Source organism: Montipora capricornis, chromosome 6, assembly GCF_036669925.1.
Source record: "Montipora capricornis isolate CH-2021 chromosome 6, ASM3666992v2, whole genome shotgun sequence".
Classification (NCBI taxonomy): Eukaryota; Metazoa; Cnidaria; class Anthozoa; order Scleractinia; family Acroporidae; genus Montipora; species Montipora capricornis.
In genome coordinates, this window is record NC_090888.1 from 63,207,522 (window position 1) to 63,220,021 (window position 12,500).

The 12,500-nt window shown below is 40.8% G+C and overlaps 2 protein-coding genes and 1 pseudogene across 2 annotated transcripts in view; all 3 read left to right on the forward strand.

The window, feature by feature from the left end:
- Positions 1 to 9,307, forward strand: part of LOC138052839 (uncharacterized) — a 9,746-nt gene extending 439 nt beyond the window's left edge. The window contains exons 2-4 of the mRNA XM_068899423.1: positions 4,427 to 4,987; positions 5,862 to 6,407; positions 7,924 to 9,307. Of these exons, the coding sequence (XP_068755524.1) occupies positions 4,427 to 4,987; positions 5,862 to 6,407; positions 7,924 to 8,546 (1,730 nt within the window). The 3' untranslated portion in view covers positions 8,547 to 9,307. The remainder of the gene's footprint in view (positions 1 to 4,426; positions 4,988 to 5,861; positions 6,408 to 7,923) is intronic.
- The window catches only part of LOC138052838 (uncharacterized), a 116,907-nt pseudogene that overhangs the window by 27,528 nt on the left and 76,879 nt on the right, over positions 1 to 12,500 (forward strand).
- The window catches only part of LOC138051087 (uncharacterized), a 19,307-nt gene continuing 18,272 nt past the window's right edge, over positions 11,466 to 12,500 (forward strand). Inside the window, exon 1 of the mRNA XM_068897238.1 lies at positions 11,466 to 11,753. Coding sequence (XP_068753339.1) covers positions 11,552 to 11,753 — 202 coding nt within the window. The 5' untranslated portion in view covers positions 11,466 to 11,551. The remainder of the gene's footprint in view (positions 11,754 to 12,500) is intronic.

Genomic DNA, 12,500 nt, shown 5'->3' on the forward strand with positions numbered 1-12,500 from the left:
TCACGTTTACTTATTGGTTGTATTGTGCTCCGGTATTCTCACGCTTTGGCAGCGTAATAAATAAAAAATCTCTCAGTAATTATTGAATGTTTGCGGAGTATAGCAAAATAGCAATGCTTTCTTTTGAAGGGGCAGATCATGAAGATAGAGAGATTAAGCTTCGCTCCGGTCTGACTCGAAAGTCATGTTGAGCATTTTGAGCCAGTCACAAGACACCCTTTTGTTTTGCGCCTGACAAATGAGAAACCTAAACTTGTCGAAAGAACTCTTCCTGCTCTGTTACCATTTAGCCAGACTTATGAGGAGAATGGGGATGGGGGAAAGGGGAGGGGGACTTCTTAAAAATTACTGTCATCCTTGAACTTCGGCAAGGAAGCTTACAATGAGCTCATCAATAAACATAACTATTTCCGACTATTCGTTATAGAAACCCAAACCAAACGGTTTCCACACTGTTTTGTAGATCGGAGTAACTCTTACGGTTTAGCCTTATCACGAAATTCCTGCATACGAAAATAGCTAAGTGAGACTGAGTTACGTGGGTACACACCCGCCGGCTTATGCCGTTTCTAATTTTATTCAACATTCGGGGAGGCTAAAGATAGCTGTATACAAAAATTTGGTTCAGCACCACAGTTTCTTTAGAAACTACCCCTTTCATTAAAGATAGCTGTGATTAGTATGTACTAAAACAGTGGATAGCGTTGAACTCGCGCGCTGATTGGCTCGTCAAACTTCGGATATCCTGTGCTATTTACCTCCGAGCAACTCAGGAAAAAATAGCGTCCCGATTTGTATCCGTGACAAGTGAAAAAAACATCCAAATTAATTTTTTGTGGTGTATATTATCTCACTGTTTTAGTACATACTAAAACAACTATTCACCTCAGTGTCGTTGGCTAGCGTTGGATATTTACCTCGCCGCTAGCCACCTCCACTTCGTTGAATAGTTGTTAATTATCGCACTTATCTGGACAATTTAAGAAATTGTCTCTTATATACATCTGGAAAATCCAGGAGGCTTCAAAAGGATTCAAACCCTTCACCTCTGCGATGTCGGTGCCATGCTTTACCAACTGAGCCATGAAGCCAGTTAGATTGATATTTATTAGGCTCATTCGTTCCCATGAAAGGACTCTGGAATGAAATATACATTTCTTCCATACGTTCATTTGGAGAGGCTGTTACAAAGTTTCGAAAACGCACCTGTGTACAACATACCCTGTTAGAGGTACTGAATATGGAAAAACTTTGTTTCTCGAATAGTATTGTATCCTTTTTTAGTTCAGCTGAGTTATTAACATTTGTCAATAATATTTCCAATCTTACCTTTTTCCTTTCCCATCCCGCCATTATTGGGTTAACCATTATCTCTAAAAAAAAACACAGTCATAAAAATCTTTTTTCGATTTATCATTTTTCGGGTACCAGTTAGAACATTTTTCAAAGATCTCAATGATTGGCCTAGCGGTGGAAAAATGCTCGTTTCCATCGGTATCACAGAGAAGTTTTCATGAATCATGAATGTATAATTAGAAGCAAGTTCCCGCGTAGATATGAAGATGATTTTTTGCACATAATGATTGTCTACCAGCCAGGCGTGCAGTGTGGTCTTGGTTAAAGCTTTCTAGGTACCCAAGCAGGGGCGGATCCAGGATTGAGGGTGGGTGGGGCGAATAGGGTGGCTAGCCACCCCCCCCCCCCCCCCCCAATACTGTTTACCTGACGTGAAGGTAAAATCTGCATACGAGCCAAGTGGCCCATCAGGCCGGAGCCTATCCCGGTTTTCGCAGCATGAAGCGACTAGGAGTATTTCTACCCCCCCCCCCCCTGGGATGGGATGCTAGTCCATCTCAGGGTTACCCCCAGCATTATATTTGTCGGTACCCATTTAAACACCTGGGTGGAGAGAGGCACCGTAAGAGTAATGTGTCTTGCCCAAGAATACAACCCAACGTCCCCGGCCAGGGACCGAACCCGGACTGCTCACTTGATCCTGATTGGTTAACAGTTGCTTATTCAGAGCAAGCGAGGTTACAAGCAGAATATCTTCTTCCAGATTCTGACTCTTATTAAACTACCTTGTTTTCGACATGTAAAATACATTTCAGTTAAATTAAGCTGTATTTCTGTTGAGAGCATCGATTTATTGAATTGAACTTTAACCGAATGAAAACATGTTAAGTTGATCGTCAATTGTCGCGGCATTGAATTGGCTGTCCTCGATAATTTTGCCCTTTAATGTGATAACTATATGAAATCGCAATGTGCTCTTGTGCAATTAGAGATTAATTTCAAACTTGCATTTTCAAAGTTTTGAAAATACACGTGAAATTAGTCCTTAATTTGCCCTCGGGCCCTTACAGATTGCAGCCTAAACTATCTGGCCTTTTTTTCAGAGTATATACTTCTATTCTTTCAATTCACCCCCTTAAAATATTCCAAGATCCGTTACTGGCAAGGACTCCTTGGGGAATTAAGGTAACTCGAGCACTATGATTTTAGGGGGTTAGTAAGATGGGCTGTCTCGTTTTTAAATCAAATCAATCAAAAACAAGCAATTTGTAGAACGCAGATTTAAAACACAGGCTTGAAATAAATAAATTAAGTAGTTAATATTTTGACTCCTTTTATGGTTGCTATATTGCTATCGGTAGCCATTACGGGCAATGGTTAGCTTGGTCAAAAGTTAGTTATCATTAAGAAGATGTCATTAGTAAAAAATTCACGGTCTTAAATGAAACTCTTTTGCGTTTCCGAAAGGGAAAACCAGCAATTTTTCACCGCTAAGCGACTCAATATAATCTTTGACACATAAGTGCTCTTGGCACTCTTGCTCTTGATTTGTGGGTGTATGTGTCACGCGCAAAAACTAAAAAAGGCGTGTGCCTTCCCAGGTTCATTCCATACAAAGAACCTTCTCAAAAACAGTACAAAAACACGGCGGAAATCAAACAAATACCATCCTATGTATCACCTTAATAAGTGTGCTGTTACGGCTTACCAGTCCTAAATTTGTCTAGCCGTTTTCGTGCGACTTACTAAATTTGTTCACAATCAACATGTTACCTTTTTATATGAATATGCACGCTTGAGTTCTTTAACATTTTCCTCTTTTGATGCTCATGTAACTTATTTTACTCTTATTTTATTGCTTATATATTAGTACAATTGATTACTAGATGAATGAATAAGGTCTATCCAAATTCATATCTCCTAGAGCTTTATACACGTGACATTTATTGTTCCTAGCCAACACAGAAGCCGCGTATATTAACAGAATATAAGAATATGTATAATATATGTATAATATATGTATATATATGTATAAGACAAGACACGTTTATAGAGAACACCTATATTTCGACCAACTTGTAGGTCTTCTTCAGGGTGAATCAAGAAAAACCGTTATACAAAATTTTTAATTTCTTCTACGCCACTGAGATACGAAAGTGCACCCAACGACTTCAACCGTAAATAACCCTAACAATTCAAACATAAGTAACATCCGCACGTGCCAAAGGGCAACTCTTGCGCGTGCCAAAGGATAGCATGCGAACGGAGAGTATATGAGTTACGCTAAAAATAAAAGGGAAATAAGTGTAAAGGGAAAATAGCAGACAAATTATCCAGTAATAGGTAATAGGTAATTCTGTGTTAGAAAGAGAATTTTACTTTCGGCAACGTTCCCCTCTGTTCTGGCTACAAAAAAGAAGTCACTCTCATTAAGCCCATCCGGTTTCAAGGATCGGAGCCGATATGCCCATTGCCCTTCCTTAGCAAGCAGATCGTCTTTTGCATTAACTTTATGTATAACTTGTATGCTAATATCTTGAAGTCCATGATGCCCATGACTATAAAAATGCTTATAGATAAGATCATCGCTCTCCTTATTAACAGCAGACATCCTATAACTAGAGTGGGCTCGTAAACGGCTCTTGTGGTTGTTGAACCTTAACCTAAACTTAGTGGTGGTGGAGCCGACATACTGAAAACTACAAACCTTGCAACTAATTAAGTAAACAATATTCCTAGAATTACAATCCAAACTGCGATTTATAGTATAGCATGACAAGTACCATGGCTAGAGAACCTCAAGCTCTTAGGGTGATACGTAACCACCCGGGCCTGCCTAAAATAAGGGGGAATATCAAGAGAGTTACATCCCCTTTTACACATTTCCAATAGGAGTAAGCAGGCCATTCAAGATTTGCCCATGATGGCGTTTCGTCGCCCTAAGAGCTTGAGAGACTATCTAGTTCGCGCTAAATTACGACCTCTTGATCGGGAAATTGAGGGTACCCGAGGAAATCAAATGTGCTAGTAGCCGATTCTTTCTTTCTGTTCAAGGCCTCTTCCTCTGGAAGACATTGTTGAATGTCTTTTAAATTTTGATTCATCTCTTAAATTGATTTCTTTCTTTCAGAACTTGAGCTTTTAAGACTTAGAAGACGTCGAGGGGATTCAGCTCAACCCTGCCTATCATGTCCCCCAGGCCCTCCCGGTCCACCTGGACCGAAAGGAGAGAAAGGTTTCCAAGGACGAAGGGGCAAAACGGGAAGAAACGGAAAGAAAGGAGATCAAGGAATTATGGGATCGCCGGGAAAAAGCGGTAAGCAAGGCATCATGGGGCCTCAAGGAGAAGCTGGACACAAGGGACAAAAAGGAGATGTGGGCTCACCAGGCAAGCCGGGATCTAAAGGAGAGCCTGGTGAATCGATCTCAACTCCTACGGTTGCAGTTTCCCCTAAGAAGATAACAGTAAACGAAAGTGAATCAGCCTCGTTTCAATGCTCAGTCACAGGAAATCCTCAGCCTACAGTGGCGTGGAGTAGAATGAACAATGAGACAGAGGTGAGCCACTCAGTGGTATCAGGGAAAATGTTGCGTTTGAGCAATGTAAAAGGAAATGACGCGGGTATTTATCGATGTTCAGCGACAAACATCCTGGGGAAAGCTCGGGCACAGACCCAACTGGAAGTAAATGGTAAGTCTCTTTGCTTGGAAGATTTATACAGACTATAGGAATTAACTTGATAACTTAATATTTTCAGGCCTGAGACGTGAGGTTCTTTATATTTTATTATGGTTTTCCGTTACCGATATGCAAAAGATCACCCCCCAAAAAACTTATATTCCATAATGCAAATTTACAAAAGTAATAAAGAAATCTTTTCATTCATTTAGTTTGTAAAAAAATAAAGTGACTTTACCAAATGAATGAAAACACTTCATTATGACAATGATCATGACAATGATGATGATGATGATGATGATGATGATGATTAGTCGGGTATGCTGGAAAAAACCCGAGTTCTCCATCAGGAAACGATCCTATGACCTTCCGATTACTTGTTCGGATTCTGTTTATTGCTACAATAGCGACAGTGCTCCATTTCGACTATTTCATTTCTAGCAGTACATATAGCAATGTAGCTTCTGCTTGGAGCAGTCGGTATGCTTTTTTTGTGATCCCCGAATGATCGTCGAAAAGATACAGCTCTTCACTTTTTACTTAGTTTGTTACCTTTGAATTCATTCTAAGCTCAGAAAAGAAAAAGGCAAAAAGACGCGGACACGTTATTTTTACGTATATTTTCAACCAATTATTGTACCAATATTAGTTAACGGGGTACAAAATACATCTTCTTCTGATCGTCATAATGGGATATTCTGGCGAAAGCTTCTTCCATGTCAAAAATACTAAATGCTGTTCATGGGATCCGAATTTCACAATTTATGTTCAAACTGGTCACGGATTTACAAAAGTCTGCCCAGGAGCCAAATTGTGCGTGTAAGGACTGATTCCAGTGTCAGTTTTTAATTGTTGTGGTGATCTATGTAAGTTATCTTTGTTGCAGTTCAGCCATCTGTTTTTCTTCATCCGGGACCTCTTTATATCAGCGAGGGAAGCAACGTTACACTTCCCACTTGTCACGTGACTGGTCACCCCACTCCAGAGGTGATGTGGAGCAAGTCGTTTGGTCAACTTCCGCTGGGAAGGGTGCTGAGAAATAACACATTCCTGAGATTATCAGACGTACGCAAAACTGACTCTGGAGACTATTTTTGTACTGCAGCTAACCTCTTAGGAACTGTTATTAGAAAAACTCTTTTAATGGTCGTTTCCCTTCCTCGCTTCACCTTTAAACCTCCAACCAGAACTTTTGCAAGACTTGGCGATTCCCTGAAACTGAACTGCAGCGCTGCTGGTGATCCACAACCAGTAATCAGCTGGAAACGGCAAGGCTCTTCTCTGCCAGCTGGACGAAATCAACAGATTGATGGAGTGTTAGTTATAAGGGATTTTAAGACAGAGGATGCAGGAAATTACATTTGTGTTGCAACCAGCGCTGGAGTGTCTACCATAGAAATTGAAAGTTACGTGGAAGTTCCGCGTCCACGAGGTGAGCAGAGGAGCATGTAAATTTCTATAATTTTGACATAGAAACTGTTTAATTAGCCAACTGAAGTTATAACCTTCGGCTCATCTTGATTGTCAATGAGCGGATAGGCCAAAGACACAATATTGTGACGCTTACAATATATATTTGCAGCATTTGTTTTTCATCTACAGCCAAACTGGTGTAAAGGTCTGTTTAAAGGGGACATAAGCGCAAAGCAAAACATAAGCACGGGCCTTGTAACTTGAGAGTGAGATAAGCGTAATTGGAGGCGTAAGAAGAAGTGTGAGCGTCAGAAAAAACACGTCAAAGGCACCTGTGGCCAATTTGTTGAGAGAGCGCAAAAGCAGTAAAGAATCTTTGAGATTGAAATGACCGTAACTACATAATAATTCCTGAAGCGCGAAAATTTGGTTTTATCAAAGGAGATCATGCGATAAAGGCGCACTAACCACCGAAAGATAGATTCCGAGCTGACGTTTCAAGCGTCAGTCCTTCGTCAGAGCGAAGACAGATATTCCAGTAGGAAGAAATCACACAGCGTATAGAGAGAGGAATCACAGTAAAAGCACTGTAAAGAAAATTTGATTACAGGTGAGGTGGGTTTCCTTAGAGGCCTGTTTCTTTTTTGGCCTGGAGACGTAAGCCTAATACGAGAACTCAGAAGCGTTTAGAACATAAACAGCATAAACAACTTTTGTTAAACTAGGACACAGTCACTTATGATCAACAAGATAATTCTTGTAGTGAGGCTTTCTTCCAAAATATCCACATTTAGAGCTGCTCATCATCTTAAAATCAAGAAACTTGGTCTTGAAGCGAAACGTATGCCCTCAAATCAAAATTTATAGATCCAGAGAACAACTAAGGAAGCTAGAAATGTCTAATTATTTTTTTCCTCAGGACACATGCGGGAGGAATTTTTACCGGCATATGCTATGATATCATTGATTCCGGGGGCTGGCGGGTATTTAAAAGTGTTATTTTAATGCTAGATGGCTGCTGCTTTAGCAGCCCTTTTAAGCTAATACAGCCTGACATTGACAAGCAAAATCAAATTAAACAACCGAACTTTGTCTCTTCTTTATAAAATATACAAAGAAAAGACCTTCAGTAATTTTGGTGGAAAGTTAACGTTTACCCGCATTATCTTTAAGGCATCCTGTAGTCTGAGGAACCAGATGAAACAGCCGATCCTCGTTTCCCTTGAGATATAAACCAACTTGAAGAGATGCCAATAAAAATCCGTTTGGGGAGGAGTTTGGAACTCAGAACTAAAGATGAATCAGAAGCTCGCAGCTTATACAAGAGCAAACTCAGTATTGTTATATGTTTTGGAAAAAATGGTCCAAGGCCCACTAGATCAGTAAATCTTGTGTGATTCAGTCGTCTTACTTTCACTGTACAGAACCTTGATCTTTGCTAATGAGTAGTTAACGAAGATAAAAAGGAATTTTACCTCATTCACTTTACTTTAAGCACATGATTGCTTACTTTTTATGTGTGTCTTACGCCACAGATTGCTCAGATCTGTTAAAATCAGGTCAAACTCACAGTCGAGTTTACTCTGTTGACCCCGATGGCAAAGGATCCTTCAATGTTTATTGTGATATGCGCACCGAGGGCGGAGGGTGGACCGTGTTCCAAAGACGACGAGATGGCTCTGTTGACTTCTATCGGGGATGGAACGATTACAAATCAGGCTTTGGTCAGCTGACGGCTGAGTTCTGGTTAGGAAACGACAAGATCCACAGGTTGACGGCCTCTAGACCCAGCTCTCTGCGAGTGGAGTTGGAGGATTGGAGCAAAGCCAAAGCGTATGCCAAATATGGTCAGATCAGCATTGGAGACGAGCAGGCGCAGTATCGACTTGAAGTGAGTTCATATTCAGGGACTGCGGGAGATTCGTTGGCATGGCATAATAACATGGCGTTTTCCACAAAAGATAGAGATAATGACATATTTAGTGGCAACTGTGCTGTGCGCTGGACTGGTGCCTGGTGGTACAAACAGTGCCAACACTCCAATCTAAACGGAAGATACCTGGGAGAAAAACATGGTGGACGAGGACTCTTATGGAATGACTTTAGAAGCAGCCTTTCTCTGAAATTCACTGAAATGAAACTGAGGCCATCATCTTAGAAGGAAGAGTAACTGCACATAAAATGTTATTTATAAGGAGTTTTCTTTAAAATGCGTTACCAAAATCTATTCATAACTATATTAGCGAAAGAAAAAAAGAAAAATAGCTGGCATGATTATCAGATCAAGTACTGTAGAACTGAAATATTTTATTTTATCATATGGCCCATACGGCCCCGCGCGCGGCTTTCACAATAAAACTATTGAGAAAATCCCTGTATGAGTGCCCTACGCATTAGCACGGGGAGGGCTGGAAAAAGCCGTACGGCCCTACTAGGAACACATACTGCTCCGTGCAAGTTATTTACAGCTAGAACAGCAAATGCAATCAACATATTAGATCAATTTTCTGCGCAAATGTTTGTTACTTACTTTGTTCATATGTCATATTCTGAGTGCTCATGAATAGTGTAAAGAGCCCATATGATAAAATACCTATTGACTGAATTTAGGTGGGGCCAGACAGGAAAATATTTCACCCTCGGTCTTGGCACACGGACCTCGCTGCGCTCCGTCCGTACGACATGACCTCGGGCCAAATATTTTCCAGTCCGGCCCTCCCACTCAGTCAATAAGTACATAAAAATTTGATTCTCTGTTAAAGCGTCACACATTTTCGCCTGACTACATGAAAATCGAAGGAATAATGTCGTGGAGTAGTGAGGTTATTGTGGCAAAGCAGGAGTGAATTATCTAATTTACTAGCTCGTGGGCATAGTCAGTGAGCAGCGTTCACTTCATTGGTGTCGGTAATCTTCAACAAACATAAAGAATGATTGTAAGCTCATAAGTAATATTTCTCGTTAGGGGTATGATGTTGTTTCACAGCTTTCTACGGAGCAGCGATAACTCGCTATACTCGTATGTTGCGAATGGCCTTGAATGTTTCCTGGCAAAGCCACTCTTCCAATGAGGAACGTTATGGAGACCTGCCGAGAGTTGAAGATAAAGTAGTAACAAGAAGGATGAGGCTCGCTGGGCACTGTCAAAGACATTCGTACCTCCCGGCACAAAAACTCGTCCTTTGGGAGCCAACCCACGTCCATAGAAGCTCCCTACAAGCAGAGTCCCTTTCGATCTTCCTAGATAAGTCGGGAAGAGGAAAGAAAACTCTACCAGCCGCCTCGACATTCTTTGATTTGCCGTTTATCCAAAGAAATAGATGAGTCAGTCCAGTTTGGACTTGTTAAATCTGTTTTTTTTTTCTTTCCACATGATCAATCGCCATGCGTAATCAATATTTTTTAAAATTTACAACGGCGTGGCAATTTTCAACTAAATTCCCATGAGTATTTCCTCTGTATGTCGATTACAGAAACTAGTCTGCCAGAAACCTATTAAAATTCCAGTAAAAAATGAAATGGCAATTTAACAGCATGAACTATCTTGAGTTTCCAGTGAAATGATTGCTTGGTTGTCGTGTTTTTGCCAGAGTTGTTCGAAATTCTCCACTATAACAGAATATCCACCACTTTCACCAACACTGCGGTGAATAATTGTTTTAGTTTATACCACACAGCTTAAATGAAAAAAGAAGGAAAAAAACTTTTTTTTTGTAAAATATAGGAGAGAATTTCAAATCTCGCGCGCCGGCTACTCGTAGGTGAATATTGGATAGTCACCTCCGAGTTAGCCAATCAGCGCGCGCGGAGAGCACTATTCACCTGTGTGGTATATACTAACACTAAGTACATTTGAATTTCTCACGCATGCTCAATACGAAATGTCGAGGCGGCTGGCAGAGTCTTCTTTCCTCCTCCCGAGTTATCTAGGAAGATCGAAAAAGACTCTGCTTGCAGGGTACCATTGAAGCAGAGGACGACCAAAATCAGCATTCGTTAATATCTTAAAGCGAGACGCTGATGTAGACTCTATTAAGGAGTTGGAGCCGCACTGATGCATAATCGAAGAGTCTGGAGTAATCTCATTAAGGCTCGAGTGTGGCCGAAGTAGTAGTAGTAGTAGTAGTAGTAGTAGTAGTAGTAGTAGTAGTAGTAGTAGTAGTAGTAGTAGTAGTAGTAGTAGGAGTAGTAGGAGTAGGAGTAGGAGTAGGAGTAGGAGTAGGAGTAGGAGTAGGAGTAGTAGCGATCAGCTACTTCCTACTATGGAGCATAATTAATTTTGTCAACATATGCATTGCCCAAGTCAGGTGGCTATCAAAGACTACGCTTACGTATACATTGTGGTTTAATGTGACACAAACATCAGTAAGGTCATCGCAGAGAGATTTCTGTAAGATTTAAGGGGAGAATTAAAGACCACATATTTCGTTTTGCTCGTATTAAGCACCATGTTATTCAGCTCAATCCAGGAGAAGTCAGAGAACGCCGCTGATTGCTAACAAAGGGGACAGGATATTCAGCATTTACTCCTGACTTTCAAGGAAGCAATGGCTAATTCTGTTGCCAAGAGTGGATATTCCGTTCTCGGTACAGGAGCTGATAATAGCAGCCCAAAATCTTCCAGAATCTACTTTGAAATGACTTCGAAGTGAGTGATGACTGGAAACCCAATCAGCTTTGGGATTGAGTAACGTTAACACAAACAGTAAGGCAAACGACACAAAACTGCATAGTTAATGAGTAAAACAAAACCTCTACAGTTTGCGCTTGTGCGTTTCACTCTTCAGTGCATTTACTTGCTTTCCCTTGCAACTGTAACGTGAACATATATGAAAGTCCAGGTATGAGCACACAAGGATATGTCTCCATTATCCTTTTCAACTGAAACGCCAATTGCGTCACTCTCATTAAAACTGACACATTTTCTACAAGTGTTGCTATTGTCGCGAAAAGATGATCAAAACACCAATTGATATTTAGATACAGCTTCCTTGTTGCCACACAAAGCCATCAGGACAAGATCAAGTTGACATAATCGGATCACCCCTGGCCATTAATTTTGGCAATTTACCCACACTCGTGATCATTAGTATCACGTAACGAGCTGAAGTGCAAGGGACACCTATCCACCCTAAACTGAAGGCGCATTGTTTAAGTCGTAAAATGACTTCGCAGAAGCAGAGTCTCCCTTCTTTTACTTCAATTGTTTCTATTATGTCGATCGTGTTTTGCTGTGCTGGATTTCTGAGGGTTGAATTTGAATTGTGCGAGCACAAGAAGAGAATAATTGCTATTGAGGGCGTCGTAGAGGTTCAGCCACCGACAAGCAGATCAAACTTCGCACAGGCGACAAAGAATTTTCCCGGTAAGTTTGTCTACTTACATCTGTTAAGCAAATCATAGAGACGTCGTCAAGTTTTACATGAATTGATGACTCTTTCTTTTTGATTTCGGCTGCAAAAAAGAGCAAAATAAACAGAAAAGCAGCAAAGCATTCATAGATACGTTGGAACAGCATTCACGTTTACTTATTGGTTGCACTCTGCTCCGGTATTCTCACGCTTCGGCAGCGTAATAAATGAAAAATCTCTCTGTAATTATTGAATGTTTGCGGAGTATAGCAAAATAGCAATGCTTTCTTTTTAAAGGGGCAGATCATGAAGATAGAGAGAGCAAACTTCGCTCCGGTCTGACACGAAAGTCATGTTGAGCATTTTGAGCCAGTCACAAGACACCCTTTTGTTTTGCGCCTGACAAATGAGAAACCTAAACTTGTCGAAAGAACTCTTCCTGTTCTGTTACCATTTAGCCAGACTTATGAGGAGGATGGGGATGGGGGGGGGGGGGGGGAAGGGGAGGGGGACGTCTTAAAAATTACTGTCATCCTTGAACTTCGGCAAGGAAGCTTACAATGAGCTCATCAATAAACATCAGTATTTCCGACTATTCGTTATAGAAACCCAAACCAAACGGTTTCCACACTGTTTTCACGAACTTCCTGCATACTAAAATAGCTAAGTGACACTGAGTTACGTGGGTACACACCCGATGGCTTATGCCGTTTCTAATTTTATTCAACATTCGGGGAGGCTAAAGATAGCTGTATACAAAA